The sequence below is a fragment of the Danio rerio genome, chromosome 22 (genome assembly GCF_049306965.1).
Source record: "Danio rerio strain Tuebingen ecotype United States chromosome 22, GRCz12tu, whole genome shotgun sequence".
In the NCBI taxonomy this organism is placed as follows: Eukaryota; Metazoa; Chordata; class Actinopteri; order Cypriniformes; family Danionidae; genus Danio; species Danio rerio.
Window position 1 is genome coordinate 9,187,463 of NC_133197.1, and position 19,243 is coordinate 9,206,705.

The window sequence follows — 19,243 nt, forward strand, 5'->3', positions numbered from 1 at the left end:
ACTTGTGAAAATCATATCTCACCTCACAAAAACAGCTTTCTTTCATATAAGGAATATCGCTAAGCTTAGAAATATGGCATCTTTCTAACATGATGAAGACTGCCATCGACTCGGTCCCAGTCATTCCCCTCGCTGGCCAGCAGAGGTCACCATCCCCGGACTTTTAAGCATTACATCATCCATCTATACTGATTGTGCACACACCTGAACTGAATCTAGTTAACGACCCACGCTCCCTATATAAGCCACTCTTAAACTCCAGTTCAGTGCAAAGTCTTGTTCAGCCTTGGCCAGCATTACTGAGCGGTCTTTCCTGCCTGAGTTTCTGTGTATAACACCGGACTGTTTCTGACTCTGATTTGCCTTCTGCCTACCCACGACCCTTGCTTGATACACGGACTCTGAACCATGCTGCCTGCCCTTGACCCAAGCCTGTTTAACGGATTCTGAACCACGCCGCCTGCCACTGATCTATGCCTGGTAAATCACTCTGTGTCTGTCAGCCGCCAGCCCCAAGATCATTATTGATTACTGTTGATGTGTGTTCGCACTTTAGTGCGTATTGGATGTTTGTGTTTGACTGCCTAATAAATACTGCATAATGGATCCCTCCGTGTCAGTCTCCCCGTTACAGAGACTTGGTTGATGTTTTGATGGGCTCTAGACTGGATTACTGTAATGTTCTGCATCCTCTATAAAAAAAAACCTCTTAATCTGTCAAGAAAATGATTATATCATGATCTACAGCTATTCAAATTTATTTACTTTGTCATCATCCTTTGAGTCATTCAGAGATTGATCAAATCGAAGACCTGTGAAGAAAATATGCCAAGGACAGCACAAACTATTGATCAATATAAAAAGTACTTTTAATTATTTAAAAAAATATAAACATAACTGTATATTATATACATCGATATCACTGCTTTGAAAAGTTAATCTGCATTTACACATGATGGACTGTGTAAACGATTGATAGCTGTAGAGTCCACCTATTCACAACTCTATACATTTTTTTTCTAAGTTTGTTTATTATTGTAACAACACTCACCTTTTGCAAATTGAAACTATAATTATAGTTAAAAGTGCTTTAAAGGTCAACTTGAATTATGTCAGTCTAATTATGCCAAACATTTGAGTTTGATCTGAGCATGTAGAGAGAGTTCAGACTGAAGGAGAGCAGAAACACAGCAGATGAAGATGAAGAAGACTCTGATCTACTCATTCTCACTTCATCTCAGAGGAGTACCGTAACGTTTCCATACAAAGTTCAAATGTTTATTTCCAGAAAAAGTCTTTGTTTTCTCAGAGAGCAGCTCTGGGTCCAGACATCTCCACACCAGCATTACAATACATTACCTCTGTGCTGAAACTCTAGATTCTGCCATCAAAAGCTGAGACTGAGAGAGGGATTCTTGACTGAAAATGCAGAAGCTATTTAAGTCTGAAAAGCAGAACCAGAAGAGAAAACAGTCAGTGTTCAGAAAAACAAAGTGGAACATTAGTCACTACATTTAAATGAATGATTTCTGAGCAAAAGACTGTTACATTAAATACATTAAATATGTTTTATAGCTTTACATTGCTATCTTAAAAACAATATTTGTTTCACTTGTTTTTGCGGAAGTTTTGATTATCTCTAATGTCTCCCTGGAGTGAGCTTTTGAACAGCTTTAGATCTTTACACTGTATTCTGCTTTAGTTCTCAGGGCAACACATCAATCTTCAGTTAAAGAAAGAGTCTGATTTAGAGTTTTAGTTTGAAACTCTATTAGTTTGATTCTAAATTCTGCACATTGTAAAGCTCATATGTGGAACAGCAGAGTGCATAAGATCTAGAACGATTCCAGAAGAGCGAGAGTCATTGCTGATGTGCTGCTGAAGCTGAATCTGCACTGATTTGACCAGTGTTTTCTACAGTCTGTCCAAGACTATTTCAGACTGTAATGTTTCACTGCTGAAGACATTATTAAAGCAGCTGTTGCTGGATAAAGCTCTGACTCACAGCTCTTCTGCTCTTTCCTCCTTTCTCTTCATCTATTGCAGACACTGCACACTTTGTGCTCATCAAACAAAGCTTGATGATCATTTGATCATTTCCTCTCAGACACATCTGAAAGATTTGTTCACATATCAGAGGAAAATGAAGATCTTTAATATCAGTGTTGTTTACTCACATCAGTTTACAGTTTGAGTCTTGTATCACATCAATGAGCTCCTGCTTTGAGCCTCCAATAGGATTGTAGCTCAGATCAAGCACTTTTAGAAACCGCAGAGCTTTTGTGTTCATCAAACACTGAGTTAAAGAAGAAACATCTGTGATGCCGCAGTTCCAGAGGCTAAAAACAGACAAACAAAGAGAGAAAGAAAGAAATGAGTGATACTGATTGTGAAATGATGATCAAGACTTTCAGCTTCTGCTTTAATTCATGATCCTCAAGACCTTCAGAATTACTGGACTTTTACACCCCTGAATTATTAACCTATAAACAATGGATTAATTATTGATTAATAATTATGAAGAATTTGAGACACTGAATATAAAGTATTATAGTTTAACATTTAGGTGGGATTTTCAGTATAAAACTTAGACATAGCTTTTTAATCCAACCTTTTATTATTTAATAATAATAATATTATTAATAATAATAGTGAGATCAGGTAATGAGCAGAGGTTGACCTTAAAAAGAATCCAACATTACTTCATATCATTGAGCAGTTTACAGCAGCAGGTTGAGTTCTGTCCTTGCTGGTGTTTTTATTATATGTGTAGCTGCATATTATTTCACTCATGAAGCAACATGAACTATTTTTACAACTAGACCATAACTATTGTTCTGGCCTTTAATTTGGCTGTGGAAGCATGACAGTGGGCTTTGTTTTAAACATAATTTCTCTCACCTCCACTGTAATGTTATTCTTATTTATTTTTAAGATAATTCACCAACAAAAATACATTAAGAGATACAAACTATACCAAATTAATTTTGTTCCAAAAAGAGATTTTTTCCCAACAACAATATTTGAAGTTCTACCGTCTCATTTACCACAGCCTTGTGGTCGACAAATAACAAATTGAAAAGAACAAAAACAAAAACAAGTAATTTTTTAACTAAATAATTTTGAGAAAGTACACTTTCTCAAAATGGCCACAGCAACTATAACTGGAGAATTAGTGGTGACAACGCTCTCTGCCTTCAGCTCCTGCGGCGAGAGCGTCAAAACTCGCTACATTGATCTCATATTTAAAGGAGCCGTTGCAGCATATCAGTTACATTCCTGCATAAAACATGTTTCTAGCGTGAAAATGTTGCGCACTTCTTATCAAATTCATACAACAATGGAAGATCAAGTTGCGTGTGGTGTGGCTTTGCTCTATTTATTCAATATGTGTCCCTATGTCTGAAATATCCTGAAGCAGCAGTACTGTTTTGTACTGTCACATCGCGTGAGATTCCCGCTTTTTTAAGGTAAATTTATATAACATTAATGAACATCAGTAACTCGCCAGTAACTTATTTAATGTATGTTCCTGTAGGAAAAAATTGGAAATAATTGGAAATCCGGCGACCACAATAATTAAACCCTTGGGAACGTTCGAGGTTACAGAAGTAACCCTTCGTTCCCCGAGGAGGGGAACGGAAGTGCCATGAATGGGAGGATTCGGATCAGAAGCCGCTTATCTGGAGAGTATTGAACGGGCCAATGAATGAAATTAATTGGCAGCGTAAGCTTGCGCAGGTGTGCGACATCTGCAATTATCTCAGCATATAAGCACACCTGAAGCCAGCAGACGCCATCCTTTTAAGCTGAAGAGACTTTCAAACAGCTAAGGGACAGTCATTATGGCGACGGAATATGGCACTTCCGTTCCCCTCCTCGGGGAACGAAGGGTTACTTCTGTAACTTCGAACGTTCCCCTTCGGTTGGGGAACTTCAGTGCCATGAATGGGAGAATATGGAAAGCGCCATAATGACTGCACCTTACCAACACCCCCGATGAGGAGATAGTCAAGCAAGCGTGACGCACCCACATCATGGGGGGCGTGGTCCTCCAACGTGTCCCTGGCCCTAATTTATCCTACTTCAACAGAAGTTTTACGGATTTAGATATATTTTTTGGGAAGTCGTGAGCATCTAGATAATTCTAGGAAATACGACAGTACGTTGGGAAGCGTGCAATCCCGATAGGGAGGACGCTGCGGAGGCCATCCGTTACCCAAGGGGGGGATAGATGGCAGAATTTACCTATGGACTAGCCCTAAAAAGGGGGAGTACGCATAGCAAAAGAGTGGTTAGCGGAGAGGGAAGACACGGGTCCACCCAGGGGGGGGACTTAACCGTGGCGGAATAAGCATATGGGATCGCCTAGTGGGGATCACGCATAGCAGGCACCTATACCCAAAACGCGGGCTGACCAGCGGGCAGACCTACAACGTAGTGGGCCAGCAAGTGACTCCTCCGCTGAGTCAGTGCTGGGGGCCACGGAGGAATCTGCAGGGCTCACCTGACGGGGAACTTTACTGACAGATAAAAAAGGCGCACGTACCTCCGTGTTAGGGAGAATGGCGCCGCAAGCGTGTTTCAACACCCTACCGAGTTGTCTCCTCAATCACCAAAGGGTTACCTAATACCCTTGAGGAAACCGGCTCCACTCGCAGATTGTAAAACCTTGCAAATGTGTTGGGTGTCGCCCAGCCCGCAGCTCTACAGATGTCTGTTAGAGAGGCGCCGCGTGCACGCGCCCAAGAGGATGCAACGCTCCGAGTGGAGTGTGCACGAACTCCCGGGGGACACGGCTGACCTCGACTCGAATAAGCGAGTGAAATGGCATCCACAATCCAGTGGGATAATCTTTGTTTTGATACGGCACTTCCCTGCTGGCGACCGCCATAACAGACAAAGAGCTGCTCAGATGATCTAAAATTCTGAGTACGGTCCACATAAATGCGCAGAGCGCGAACTGGACAAATTAAAGAAAGGGCTGGGTCTGCCTCCTCCGGGGGCAGCGCTTGCAGGTTCACTACCTGATCTCTAAAGGGGGTGGTAGGAACCTTGGGCACATAACCGGGGCGGGGTCTCAGGATGACGTGAGAGTAATCCGGCCCGAATTCCAGGCACGAGTTACTGACTGAAAATGCCTCCAGGTCCCCGACCCTCTTGATGGAGGCCAACGCAACCAGCAGAGCTGTCTTCAGGGACAGAAATCTTAGAGATACTGATTCGAGTGGCTCAAAGGGATCGGATCGCAGACTCGTGAGAACGAGGGCGAGATCCCAAGAGGGCATGAGAGGGGGGCGAGATGGATTAATTCGCCTAGCACCCCTAAGGAACTGGATGACCAGGTTATGCTTTCCCACGGTGCCGCCAGCTACCGCGCTATGATAAGCGGAGATGGCGGCCACGTAAACCTTGAGAGTGGAGGGCGACAGCCTGCTGTCCAACTTCTCTTGAAGGAAAGAGAGCACAACACTAATCTGGCAATTTCGGGGGTCTTCTCTGCGAGAGACGCACCATTCAGTGAATAGACTCCACTTCAGGGCGTAGGCGCGCCTCGTGGAGGGGGCTCTAGCCTGAGTGATGGTATTAACCACCGCAGTCGGTAGGTTACCTAAGTCTTCCTCGCGTCTAGGGACCACACGTGGAGGTTCCAAAGATCGGGGCGAGGGTGCCAGATGGTGCCCTGTCCCTGAGAGAGTAGGTCCTCTCTCAAAGGGATCCGCCAGGGGAGGGCCGTCGCGAGGAGTGAGAGCTCTGATATCCAGGTCCGGTTGGGCCAAAGGGGCGCAACTAGCAGAACCTGTTCCTCGTCCTCCCTGACCTTGCACAGAAACTGCGCGAGCAGGCTCACTGGGGGAAACGCATACTTGCGCATGCCCCGAGGCCAGCTGTGGGCCAGTGCATCCGTGCCGAGAGAGCCCTCGGTCAGGGAAAAAAACAACTGGCAGTGAGCGTTCTCGGGGGAAGCAAACAGATCGATCTGGGCCTCCCCGAATCGCGCCCATATCAGCTGAACAGACTCGGGGTGGAGTCTCCATTCTCCAGGGCGTAACAGCTGTCGTGAGAGCGCATCGGCTGCACGATTGAGCGTGCCTGGGACGTAAATGGCGCGCAGCGATTTCAGCCGCGGGTGACTCCAGAGGAGCAGACGGCGGGCGAGCTGAGACATGCGGCGAGAGCGCATACCCCCCATGCGGTTGATATACGCCGCCGCCGCCATACTGTCCGTCCTGACCAGCACGTGTTGCCGCTCCAGCACCGGTAAAAAGCGGTGGAGAGCGAGGAACACTGCCAACAGCTCTAGGCGATTGATATGCCAATGCAGCTGGGCACCCTTCCAGAGGCCCGCAGCCGCATGCCCGCGACACACGGCCCCCCAACCCGTGTTGGAAGCGTCTGTTGAAACAACAACATGGCTGGACGCCTGTCCTAGAGGCACACCGGCCTGTAGGAACGAGGGGTCGTTCCAAGGGCTGAGGGCGCGGCGACACAGCGCAGTAACCGAGACCCGGTGTGTGCCCGCGTGCCATGCGCGTCTGGGGACCCGATCGTGAAGCCAGTGCTGAAGTGGTCTCATATGGAGCAACCCGAGCGGCGTGACGGCGGCTGCGGATGCCATATGCCCCAGGAGCCTCTGAAAGAACTTCAGTGGGACCACTAGTTTGCTGTCGAGCTCCCTCAGACAGTTCAGCAACAGGCGAGCGCGTTCCTCGGAGAGGTGCGCTACCATGGTGATCGAGTCCAGCTCCATCCCGAGAAAAGAAATCCTCTGCACGGGGGCGAGTTTGCTCTTTTCTCGGTTGACCTGAAGCCCCAGTAGGCGGAGATGCCGAAGCACCTTGTCCCTGTGCATAATCAATTGCTCCCGCGAGTGGGCTAAAATCAGCCAGTCGTCGAGATAATTGAGTATGCGAATGCCCGCGAGCCGAAGGGGCGCTAGGGCACCCTCCGCGAGTTTGGTGAAGACCCGCGGAGACAGAGAGAGCCCGAAGGGGAGGACCTTGTACTGCCACGCTCGACCCTCGAACGCAAACCGCAGAAATTGGCGGTGGCGTGGAAGAATGGAGACATGGAAATACGCGTCCTTCAGGTCTATGGCTGCAAACCAATCCCGAGGACGAACGCATTGGAGAATGCGCCTCTGCGTGAGCATTCTGAACGGCAGCTTGTGCAGACAGCGGTTCAAAACGCGCAGATCTAGGATTGGCCGTGACCCACCGCTCTTTTTGGGTACGATGAAGTATGGGCTGTAAAACCCACTCTCCATCTCGGCTGGAGGAACCGGCTCGATTGCACCCTTCGCCAGGAGGGCAGCAATCTCCTCTCGCAAGACAGGGGCGGACAGGGGGTTGACCCTGGAGAAATACACGCCCGTAAACTTGGGGGGCCGTTTCGCGAACTGAATCGCGTAACCGAGTCTGATTGTGCGTATGAGCCACCGCGAGGGGCTGGCCCGCGCTAACCAGGCAGGCAGAGCCCTCGCTAATGGAGTCATCGCTACAATCGCTGACGTACCAGCGGTGGGTGGGTGTGCTGATCCGGGAAGCACGAGGGTCCCGCGGAAGAGCTGGAGGAGAGCGATTCGCTCTGGCTCCGCACCCTGACTCCGGAGAGGGGGCTGGAGGGCTGAGAAAAGGGAGACCGTCCCCCCAGCGCTCGTGAGCCACTGGCGAAGCACGTAGAGTCTGCGAGCCGGAAGGCAGCGCGTCCCGGACTGGCAGAACTCGTGCAGTCACATCCGGGGAAGGGAAAAAGTGCTCTTTTACTGATGTTTTGGTGGCACTGAAAAGTACCGTTGTTATCGGGGCCCCGCCCTCCAGCGGGGAAAGAGCAAGTTTCCTCTTCTCCGGATGGCCTGTCTCAGGGACGCTTCGCGGTCCGTTTACCGGACTTAACGGCGCCCTGGGCAGGAGGGGCTGCCTGCTTTCGAGGTGAACGCCGCGCCCGCTTGGCCGGAGGCGCAGGCGGGGGCGGGGCAGCACTCGTTGGCGGGCGCCCTCGGCGAGGAACAGCGGAGGTGGATGGCTCGGCGGGCGGAGCGGGCTTACGGCCACGCCGATAGATGACATTGCCCATCGCATCCGACTGCTCTTTCACCGCCTTGAATTCCTGGGTGAATTCACCGACGGTGTCGCCGAACAGGCCAGCCTGGGATATGGGCGAGTCAAGAAAGCGAACTTTGTCAACGTCGCGCATATCGGCCAGGTTTAGCCAGAGGTGGCGTTCCTGAACCACAAGTGTGGACATCGTCCTCCCCAGCGCACACGCGGCGGACTTAGTAGTCCGAAGAGCAAAGTCGGTCGCGGTGCGCAGCTCATGTAATAAGCTTGGGTTGGACCCGCCCTCGTGCAGCTCGGCCAGCGCCTGCGCTTGGTAGCGCTGGTAGGTGGCCATCGCGTGCAAAGCAGAAGCAGCCTGGCCCGCAGCCTTATAAGCTCTGGCTCCGAGGGAGGCAGACAACCTACAGGCTTTGGACGGGAGGCGGGGCAAACCCTGCCACGTAGAGGCGCCGCGCGGACAAAGATTGACCGCGATAGCGCGCTCCACTGACGGGATCGCCTCATACCCCCTGGCAGCTCCGCCGTCAAGGGCGGTGAGGGCGGAGGCACTCGCAGCACGGGCAGAGAAAGGTGCCCTCCAGGACTGCGTGAGCCTACTGTGCACTTCCGGGAAGAAGGGGACGAGAGGCTTCGAAGGCTTCGCCTTCTGGTCCTCTACGTAGCACCCATCTAGTCGGTCCGGCCGCGGAGCTGGGGGATAAACCATCTCCAACCCCACGGCCGAAGCAGCCCGGGAAAGCACGGCTAACATGTCCGCTTCAGGATCCGATTTGACAGCGCTCACCTGCCCGGAGGGGGCGAGCGGGTCCGGATCTTCGTCGGACAGTGAAAGCCCACCCTCCGATGCCGCGGAGGACATCTGATCTCCGGTGTCAGCGAGTGTGAGAGCTACCATCTGGTTAGACGGATCACTCTCACCACCCGAAGCTTGGATGGAGCGCCGTGAGGAGCGAGAGGTCCGCAAGCCCGTGGGCGGCGGATTAGCTCCCGCTGAAACCCTCAGATCTGCCCGAGCGCCCGCTGCTTTTTTAGAGCAGGAGGCAACTGGGGTGGCTCGCTCTCTTGCGAAAGTTAGCCGCGATCTTAGCTGTGCAACGGTCATGGCATCGCAATGACGACATGAACCGCCCGCGAGCACCGCATTAACATGCTGGACCCCCAAACATGCAATGCAGTGATCGTGTCCATCATCCGGAGACAGGAAACCCCCGCATCCAGAAACGCACAGTCGGAGCGCCATCCTGAAAAGGACGTGCTGCACGACTGTGTTGCTCTTTTAGGAAAGTTGCAACTATACGCACCGCTCTGGAGGACCGGACCCAAAGAACCGCAGGCAAGGGAGTAACCCAGCTCGACCGTCTGCCACCGCGAAGACCCACTCTGGACCGGGAGACACACTCGTTCGCTCTGAAGTGCTGATCAGCAAGAGGAACCCTCATCGACTCACTCAGAAAGGATCTGAAGCGAAAAGGATGGCGTCTGCTGGCTTCAGGTGTGCTTATATGCTGAGATAATTGCAGATGTCGCACACCTGCGCAAGCTTACGCTGCCAATTAATTTCATTCATTGGCCCGTTCAATACTCTCCAGATAAGCGGCTTCTGATCCGAATCCTCCCATTCATGGCACTGAAGTTCCCCAACCGAAGGGGAACAACTGTGGTCGGAACCAAAGTTCACAGGTCTGATTTCTCTGAACTGCTATCAAGCAATAGACGTCTTCATTCTGATTGCTTGCCGCCGAACCGCGTCATAGCTCATTACCATAAAGTGGACTTTATTTTAACTCTCCTCGACGATCACGCCGGCGAAGACGCGCCGCGCTGCTCCTCGCCGCTTATCGCCGCCGGCTCTCATTGAAAATGAATGACTTCCAGCTACTTTGACGCTCTCGCCGCTTTCGGTGTGAACATACGGTACAGCAAATTGTGTTTAGTTTTACTTTCTGAAAAAAAATAAAATAAATTTGTATGACTGAAAGTCATACATAATGTCCACATAATTCAAAATCTTCTTGTAATATCTGTGTAATACAGATGTTGTTATACACATACATGGGCACACGCACATACAAACACATATACATATGCATACAGTCTTTTACACACTCACCTACACTCATACACTGTAAAATGTTTTATTTGAATTATGCTTTTAAATAAATAAATATGTTTTTAAATGAATTGCTCTTACACTTCACATTTTCAACCATTCGGCAGAGGTTTATATTTTAGAAATTATGGGATGTGTCGAAAAAAAAAAACATTAATTGTGTTAACTGGCGACATTAAGAGTTAAGAAATGCAATCCAGAAATATTTCTATTTTCTATATCTTTTTCTTGGTGAGGCAGTTAAAGGTAGTATTGGTTATGTGAAAGTATTTAAGTGTTTCTCACCTTAGTATCTCCAATTTACATTGTGAATCCTTCAGTACGTCACATAAGAGATTCAGTCCTGTGTTTCTTATTTCATTCCTACTGAGGTTCAGTTCTCTCAGGTGTGATGGGTTTGATTTCAGAGCTGAAGTCAGGATCACACATTGTTGCTCTGTAATGCTGCAACACCACAGACTGAATACAGAAAGAGAAAAGGCATCGAGTCAGATTCATGTGATGTTCGGTTTTAGACTGTAGTTTATAAAGTAAAAAATAAAACACATTTATCTTAATATAAGATTTAGTGAAAAGCACCATGTGTCCAGTATAAATGTGCAGTGACTTGTTTTAGTATGTGAAATAGATTTATTTACAACAAAACTTCAATTATTATGGCTTGATATATAATCTGTTATCTATCAGAATCAAGAATCAGCAGCAGCTGCAGTGTTATAAATAATGACAGTTGATTTTTCTTATCTTAAAATAATCTTTAATCTCACAGTATCTGCTGTACAGTATAATGATACTAACTGTAGTTTCTCCAGCTTGAACTGTGTCTTCATCAGAAAATCATTGAGGTTTTTCACTGCAGAGGGTCCTAGTTTATTCCAGCTGAGGTCCAGTTCTCTCAGGTGTGATGGGTTTGATTTCAGAGCTGAAGTCAGGATCACACACTGTTTCTCTGTAATACTGCATCTAAACAGACTGAAGACAGAAAGAGAAAAGATTCAGATCTTCCTTAATCTAAAAATGCAAAGTAAACTCATCATGAATAAAGGTTATACAGTCATCAATAAACAACAAAACATCTGAAAAGTAAAGTTAATTTGTACAAGCTCAAACATGACAATAACAAGGATTTAGGAAATAGTTATTAGCATCTTCGCTAAAGGACAAAAGTAAAGAATCTTATTGTATTTACATATTAAAAAAAATAAATTATTGAATAAGTTGAAAACAATAAAAAAGCTATCTTTTCTCAGATATTGTGCTGTAAAGATTAATCAGATTTCAGTGAATAAGAATATTTACACAAAGCTCATAACATTTCAGAGTTGAAAGATCTTGCTACTGATACACGACATATCAGTCCATTACAAAATAGAATAATAACATTAATAATAATACTATACAAAATACAAAATAATAATCTTTAATCTCTCAGTATCTGCTGTACAGTATAATGATACTAACTTTAGTTTCTCCAGCTTGAATTGTGCCTTCATTAGTAAATCACTGAGGTTTTTTACTGCAGAGTCTCCTAGTTTATTCATACTGAGCTCCAGTTCTCTCAGGTGTGATGGGTTTGATTTCAGAGCTGAAGTCAGGATCACACACTGTTTCTCTGTAATACTGCATCCATACAGACTGAACACAAAAAGAGAAAAGACAATGACTGAGATCTGTGATGATCATCTTATTGAAGAGCTACAGTGATACAGCATATAGTCTTCATGGTGTCTGAATTTTCTGCAGCTGAACTCATACATTACATTACAGCAGAAACACATCTAACTTGTTATTGTCATCATCATAAAGCATTGTTGATTTGAACAGAAAAGCAAGCACACAGATTCAGCATTCACCTTTCCTAATCAGCAATATTCTGATGGGTTTGTAATGTTTTGTCAGTTTAATTATGGCTTGTTTGACTGATAGCCACAGATCACCATGTTTAGAGTTACAGCAACAGATTCCAAATGCAAATATCACGCCTGAAATGAACTCTGACCTTTATCTGCTTATTGTAATTGGGATAATGAGGCAATAAAACAGACCTGGCCATGGAACAGCTGAGAAGCCAATTGTCCCATTACGTTTTGTCCCTTAAAGCTGCGGTCACACTACAGTTTGTGCTTGCAAAATTCTGTCATACTGAGCTGTGAAACGGGGCAGGATATAAACAATGTTGATGAAGCGAGCAATTGCTCCATATTTAAACTTCTATACAGAGAGGTCACGTTTTGAACTTCTATTGGTCTCATGCCATCATGTGATGCAATTTCGCATGTCAGAGTTCACCAAGCTTTAACACTCAATGCAGTGAAATGTGAAACGTGTCATAGGAGCCTACATTTCCAGACTGCCACAGTCACATGTGTATAAATAGAGGTCTGTGTGGTGAAAAGTGCAGTGTGACCGCGGCTTGACAAGTTGGAGGCACATATGTGAACTGTTGTAATTCCTACACTGTACACCTGGTTTGGATGTAAATACCCTCGAATTTGCAGTAAAGCAGTCTGCAGTTAAAGCACATCTTGTTTCATTCAAAGTCCATTGTGTTGGTGTATAGAGCCAAAAACGTTACAATTGTGTCGATGTCCCAATATTTATGGACCTGACTGTAAATCCCTGCTTAAGTGCAGAAAAAAAACAATGACTAAAGTGATGTATATGTATGACAATGATGACATTGAAACCTTAAAAGACCTGGAAGGCTTCTCTTGCAACAACTGGGAAATTTTTCACTGTCTGGACTTGGAGGAGACTAAAGAGACTATTACAGACTGTATTTATTTCAGCATGTGTTGGACCAAAAAAAAAAAAAAAAAACTAAGGAAATAAAGGAGTGTAAAGTATGAGAATAGTGTTTTAGTGAAAAAAATGTGCAGATCGGATGAATTGTAAATTAAGGGCAGCTTGAAGGAAGGAGAGAGGAATTTGAAGAGCATTGCTCGACTAAAAACATTAAAAAACTTTGAAGCACATGACAAACATGACTTCAGGTCAAAGATCTTTTAGTGTGATCGATGAGGAGGCAAAGACAAATGAGCTGAATGGAAAATCTCTTTATCCAAACCTACAATTAAAATCAGAGGAAAAGGAAACTGCACTAGATGCTTCACCTGTATCAGACTTGTTTAAAGTAACTATAGATCAGCATATGGTAAAGACACGGTGTTGCAGCGGTAACTTTTAATTGTGAGGTTAAATGATTTTAAAGTTCATCCATTTAAAATAAAATGCTATTACTCTTTTCTAAGCAATCATAGGCAGCAGGTTAGTGTTAATGAAACACTGTCTAAACCAACCAGTTAGAGCACATGAGCACAAAGTTGATCTTATCTTACACAGACTCTGCCTCTGTTAATAATGTGTTTACTCTCATTGTTTCTTACTCATGAGACATGAATAATGCTTGTGTGAATTCATTAAACACATCATCAGACAAACAGACAGAAGACCTACTCTCACTTGAGTATCAAGCAGCATCCGTATAAATGGATATTTGTGTATTTTTATGTCACCTTTTCAGCTCATTTCTTTCTCTCATTCATTTATTGTAGCAGAAGCTGCAAATCTCATTATGTTTCTGTTGAACAACATTTAATCAAGACTTTTTTTCAACTGTTTGTTTCAATTTGTTTAAAGTACTTTAAAATAAATCACAGACTTGTTGGATTTCAATCATGACTTATGGCCAGAAGTTGCAATTGAACAATTTAACTCGTTTAGATGTTAAACAGTAAATTTTGATCACTTAATATCTGCTGTACAGTATAATAATGATACTAACTGTAGTTTCTCCAGCTTGAACTGTGTCTCCATCAGTAAATTATTGAGGTTTTTCACTCCAGAGTCTCCTAGATTATTCCAGCTGAGGTTCAGTTCTCTCAGGTTTGTTGGGTTTGATTTCAGAGCTGAAGTCAGGATCTCACACTGTTCCTCTGTAATACTGCAATTATACAGACTAAAGAGAGAAAGAGAAACCATTCAGATCTTACTTAATCTAAAATTGGAAAATTAACTCAACTGAATAAAGGCCATACAGTCATTAAAACACAACAAAACATCTGAAATGTTAAGTAAATGTGTACAAGCATAAACATGAATATATTAAGGATTTAGGAAAATAGTTATGAACATCTTTACTGAAAGAAAAAGGAAATATTCTTGTTTTATTTAAATATTAAAAAATCAACTATTAAATGGCTTGAAGACATATATATATATATATATATATATATATATATATATATATATATATATATATATATATATAAAATGATATTTTGCTGCAAAAATTTATCAGATATTGTAGATTTATCAGATTTATTAGATTTTCTAGATACTATCAGATACTGATACACATAATATACCAGTGTATAAAAAAATAGAATAATAATCATTATTCTCTCAGTATCTGCTGTACAGTATAATGATACTAACTCTAGTATTTTCAGCTTGAATTGTGGCTTCATCAATAAATCACTGAGGTTTTTCACTCCAAAGCCTCCGAGTTTATTCTCTCTGAGATTTAGTTCTCTCAGGTGTGATGGGTTTGATTTCAGAGCTGAAGTCACAGCAGAATAACCTTCATCTGTTATCTTACAGCTGCTTAACCTACATTGGCAGAAAGAAAGAAAGAGAGAGAGAGAGAGAGAGAGAGAGAGAGAGAGATAGAGTGAGAGAGAGAGAGAAAGCAAGACTGAAACAAATGAAACATCTAGAGAAATACAAATCATGAAATGTTGAAAGGGCAACCGAGGAATATATTATTATACAGAAGTGCAGTAACGCATGATTATCAAATTGGTAGGTAGATGTCTACATATTAAATAAGAACTTTTTGTTTTTTTCATGTAAAGTTGTTTGTGTTTGATGGATGAAAAGCATTAAACTGCACAAAGAAAGTTTCAAAATTCAAAAGAATACAACAGTATAGACTCAAAAAAAAAGTCCATTCAAACACACCTGATCCGCAATTGCAAAACTTTCTTTTCGCACACGATAATTAAGATGCATGGATGCAAAACATCATATTTGTTTTTACAAACATGTTCAAGTTTGCGCAAATCTTAAATTCACAGACTCAGTTTGAAAGTCATACATTTGTGGATGTAAAACTGCACATTCAACATTAATGGAGTATGTGGATGACATAGCGTACATTCGTAAATAATAATGAGACTATAATCATCCTATATAAAACTTTATGGAGAAAAAAAACTGAACAAAACAAGCAAACAAACACTGAAATCTTGGGAGCTACATGAGGGCCGCTGTTTGAAGAAAATGAAGAAGAGATATTTAATGCAAGAATTAAATGTGTAGTCAAATACATAACGTACTTAGTTTATTAAATTAAAAAGGATCATTTAGACAAAATTAGGTGTTAAATTTAGGACATTTCTTTTTTTATATAAAGATAAAGGCCTGCAGAATTGTTTTCAATACGTATGAAGAGGAATTTTCCCAGGGATGGGTTAAGGCTGGAAGGGCATCCACTGCGTAAAACATGTACAGAATAAGTTGGCGGTTCATTCCGCTGTGGCGACGTCAGATTAATAAAGTGACTAAGCCAAAAAGAAAATGAATGAACGAATGAATAAATGAATGAATAGATGAAGAGGAATGGTAGCTGTTGATCTTCATTTAACAGCCGCAAAACTACATGCTGAACAGTTTTTGTTGTTTGTGTCAAGGTGATGATAAAAGGAGCAACTTGTTCAGCAATGTTGCTTAGTTATTTTCCTACTGGGAATGGGCAACAACATTTTAACGTTTAAAAAATAGAAGAAAAAAGTTATTTTCGTAATTGAACTTCTCATTTTTTTGAGCCCCGTTTGTTTAAGTTTGGTTAGTTTGGGTTAATGAATAATATAGTTGTTTGTTTTTTTTGGAGCAAATGCACTCATTTTCTCCTTATATGTGATGACCTTAATTGTCAGTACTTCAACTTTACCAGAGTCATTTTAAACATGAGGATCTATATCTTTGCTATCATTGACTGGTAGACATGTAATAAAAATTACATTTATATGCAAGATACTCACATGAGTGTGTTGAGTGTACAGTGTTTATCCTGCAGTAGAGCAGAGAGTTGATTCACTCGTGTGTCTCCTAGTTCACGATCACTCAGATTCAGTTCTTTCAGGAGTAACGGGTTTTCACCCACAATTCCAGTCACAAACTGACAGCCTTCATCAGCAGCAGGACTCAAAAACCTGAAGAAGAGAAAATCAAGCAGGAGTCAGTTCTCAACTACTGTCACTGTTTACTGCAGTACAAAACATGCTGAGTGCATAGGACAAGATATACTCATTTATAACATTGTGCTTTATTATTTTTATACACACTCTTAGCCCTCTAAAACAGAATATCAATACCATAAAATACTTGATTTCTTTATTAAGATGACTGTAATGTCTTATAATTAAATAAACGTTGTTTTTAACACAATGATCACTTTATTTGTTTGAATTTCTGATGGCTAAGGAAAAAGGCATTCATCTATTGTCTCATTTGCTTTACATAGTCAGAAGATATGAATAAATATCAGTTAGCATTGTGGTATGAGTATTTAAGACTTGATCTTAAGAATATTTATTGAAACAGAGATTTAGATTTATAATTTTTAGTCTGCAAAAGACATTTTTCATACAAAGATTTCTAAGAGCCTCACAAATTTTCATTATGACAAGGTATAATTCTGGCCTGATAGTAACACATTGCCAAGTGTCTGCTTTCAAACATGCCTTTGGTGAAAAAGTGTAAAACTGCATTTATTTCATTCATTCATTTTATTTTCGGCTTAGTCCCTTTATTAATCCGGGGTCGTCACAGCGGAATGAACCGCCAGAGGATGCCCTTCTAGCCGCAACCCATCTCTGGGAAACATCCACACACTCTCATTCACACTCACACACACCAACAATTTAGCCTACCCAATTCACCTGTGCTGCATGTCTTTGGACTCTGGGGGAAACCGGAGCACCCGGAGGAAACCCACGCGAACGCAGGGAGGACATGCAAACTCCACACAGAAATGCCAACTGACCCAGACGAGGCTCAAACTAGCGACCTTCTTGCTGTGAGGTGACAGCGCTACCTACTGCACCACTGCGTTGCCCGCATTTATTTCAGTTTAGGTTAAATATTTTCATTTATTTATTCATTTATTTTTAAAACTGTGCTTGTAGACTTAGATGCAAAAAGTGATTTTGTTCAGTTTTGAAACAAACTTTGAAAAACTAAACTGTACAGGGATCATAAGAGTCAAGCTCACTGTAGTGTATACACTATATTTTCCAGGAAAATACAAAAGAAAAAGTCAAAATGTTTCGACTTTAAGCTAAACAAGTTCAGAAAAGTTTGCTTTGTGAAGCTGCATGTGTGTGAAGATCTGGAGACTCAGACCTGCTGTAGAGTCAAACCTTCACAGTCAATCTGAGCTGAAGGACATTTCATTTGCAGCGTGTTCAGAAACATTTAAACTATTCTACAAACAGGCTTTCTAGAGTATCAGTGCTTTTATTAAGTGCAATTTTTTTAATTTTTATTATCAAAGCATCACAATAAAGAGTAACTGCAGATCCAGTGAGCCATTACGTTTTTCATTTTGTACTGAATATTGAAACACGACTAAACTCTACTGACATTTGTATGACTGATTTTGATGCAACAAATTGTCCATCTCATCGTTTCAGTGAAATACTCCTTAAATAGTTGACTTTCATGCTTATTCTCCTCATGTCTCACCTCAGTGTGTTCAGTGTACAGTGTGGATCCTGCAGTAAATCAGTGAGCTCCTTTACACCTGATGGTCCAGGATCATTTCCTCTGAGATCCAGCTCTATCAGGTGTGAAGGGTTTGATCTCAAAGCTGAAGCCAGAGCTTTATAACCTTCTTCACTGATACTGCAGTCTGAAAGACTAGAGGAAATAAAACTCAAAAATAAATGTAACATTGTGGTTCATGTTAATAAACAAAACTCTGAATCACTGAAAATAAATTTTAATAAAAGTTTAAGCACGATGGACTCATTTGTAAGTTGATTAACTGTATAATACTAATAAGTCTAAAAGTCTGAAACTGAAATGAATATTCTGTTTTTAAAGAATATATATACATACATATATATATATATATATATATATATATATATTAAATAAAACTGAATTCAAAGATTTCCTTTGGAAAAACAGATTTTTATTGCAATTGTATTTTTTAAAACATAATATGAAACATTTGTAAAATATATCTAAAAATTACTGAAATGGAGTTTGTTTTGCAAATAAAATCTTCTCTTAACAAAAACCCAGAAAAGAAATGTTGAATGTATTAGACATCAGCTCACCTGAGTTTCTCCAGTTTACTGTCCTTCAGTCCATCAGAGAGCAGCTTCACTCCTGAATCCTGCAGATTATTATTGCTCAGGTCAAGATTCTTCAGACTGCTGGAGTCTGATCTGAGAACTGAAGCCAGAGCTGAACAGCTTTCCTCTGTTAGATCACACTTGCTGAGCCTGAAAATAAACACCAACACTGAAGATTCACATTTTAATCATAATAAAGTTTTGAGGCTCAGAACGAAGTGAGAACATAACATTCATCTCATTAACAATTTGTTTTTACACTATTGGCTTAGTCAAACATTGTGATTATGGCAGTACTGAAATATAATTTTAACACTAACTAAAATATTACTAATACACGTCTAATAATTAAGAGAATGAATTAAAGTTCATGCAAGACAATATAGTGAGGACAAAAAATGTTGAATGATGGATGACTTCAAGGTATATTCATTTACTTAAAAAAAAAAAAAAAGCTGTGGCCTCCCATCCAGGTAATGATCAGGCTCAACCAGGGGTGTTGTAAGACAAAGCTCTACTGGGCAAGGACCTATCTCAATTATTAATATATAATTATTATTATAAAAAATTAACATAAAAAACAATCCTGCATATAACTGTAAATCAATGTAAAGACACAACTGGGATGATATGCTAAGATCCTCAAAGAAATCTTTTGCTTGAATATTAATTTCATACGACAATTCTAGAAAAATAAGTTTCATATA

The 19,243-nt window shown here is 42.3% G+C and overlaps 1 protein-coding gene across 5 annotated transcripts in view; it reads right to left on the reverse strand.

Moving 5' to 3' along the window:
* Positions 1-735: 735 nt before the first annotated feature.
* Positions 736-19,243, reverse strand: part of si:ch73-286h23.3 — a 192,114-nt gene continuing 173,606 nt past the window's right edge. For all 5 annotated transcript variants that reach the window (XM_073937299.1, XM_068216628.2, XM_073937302.1 and 2 more), the window contains 10 exons: positions 18,519-18,686; positions 17,920-18,093; positions 16,215-16,385; positions 14,608-14,781; positions 13,955-14,128; positions 11,632-11,805; positions 10,969-11,142; positions 10,456-10,629; positions 2,178-2,339; positions 736-1,444 (listed from right to left, as the gene is read on the reverse strand). In XM_073937299.1, the coding sequence (XP_073793400.1) occupies positions 1,435-1,444; positions 2,178-2,339; positions 10,456-10,629; positions 10,969-11,142; positions 11,632-11,805; positions 13,955-14,128; positions 14,608-14,781; positions 16,215-16,385; positions 17,920-18,093; positions 18,519-18,686 (1,555 nt within the window). In that variant the 3' untranslated portion in view covers positions 736-1,434. The remainder of the gene's footprint in view (positions 1,445-2,177; positions 2,340-10,455; positions 10,630-10,968; positions 11,143-11,631; positions 11,806-13,954; positions 14,129-14,607; positions 14,782-16,214; positions 16,386-17,919; positions 18,094-18,518; positions 18,687-19,243) is intronic.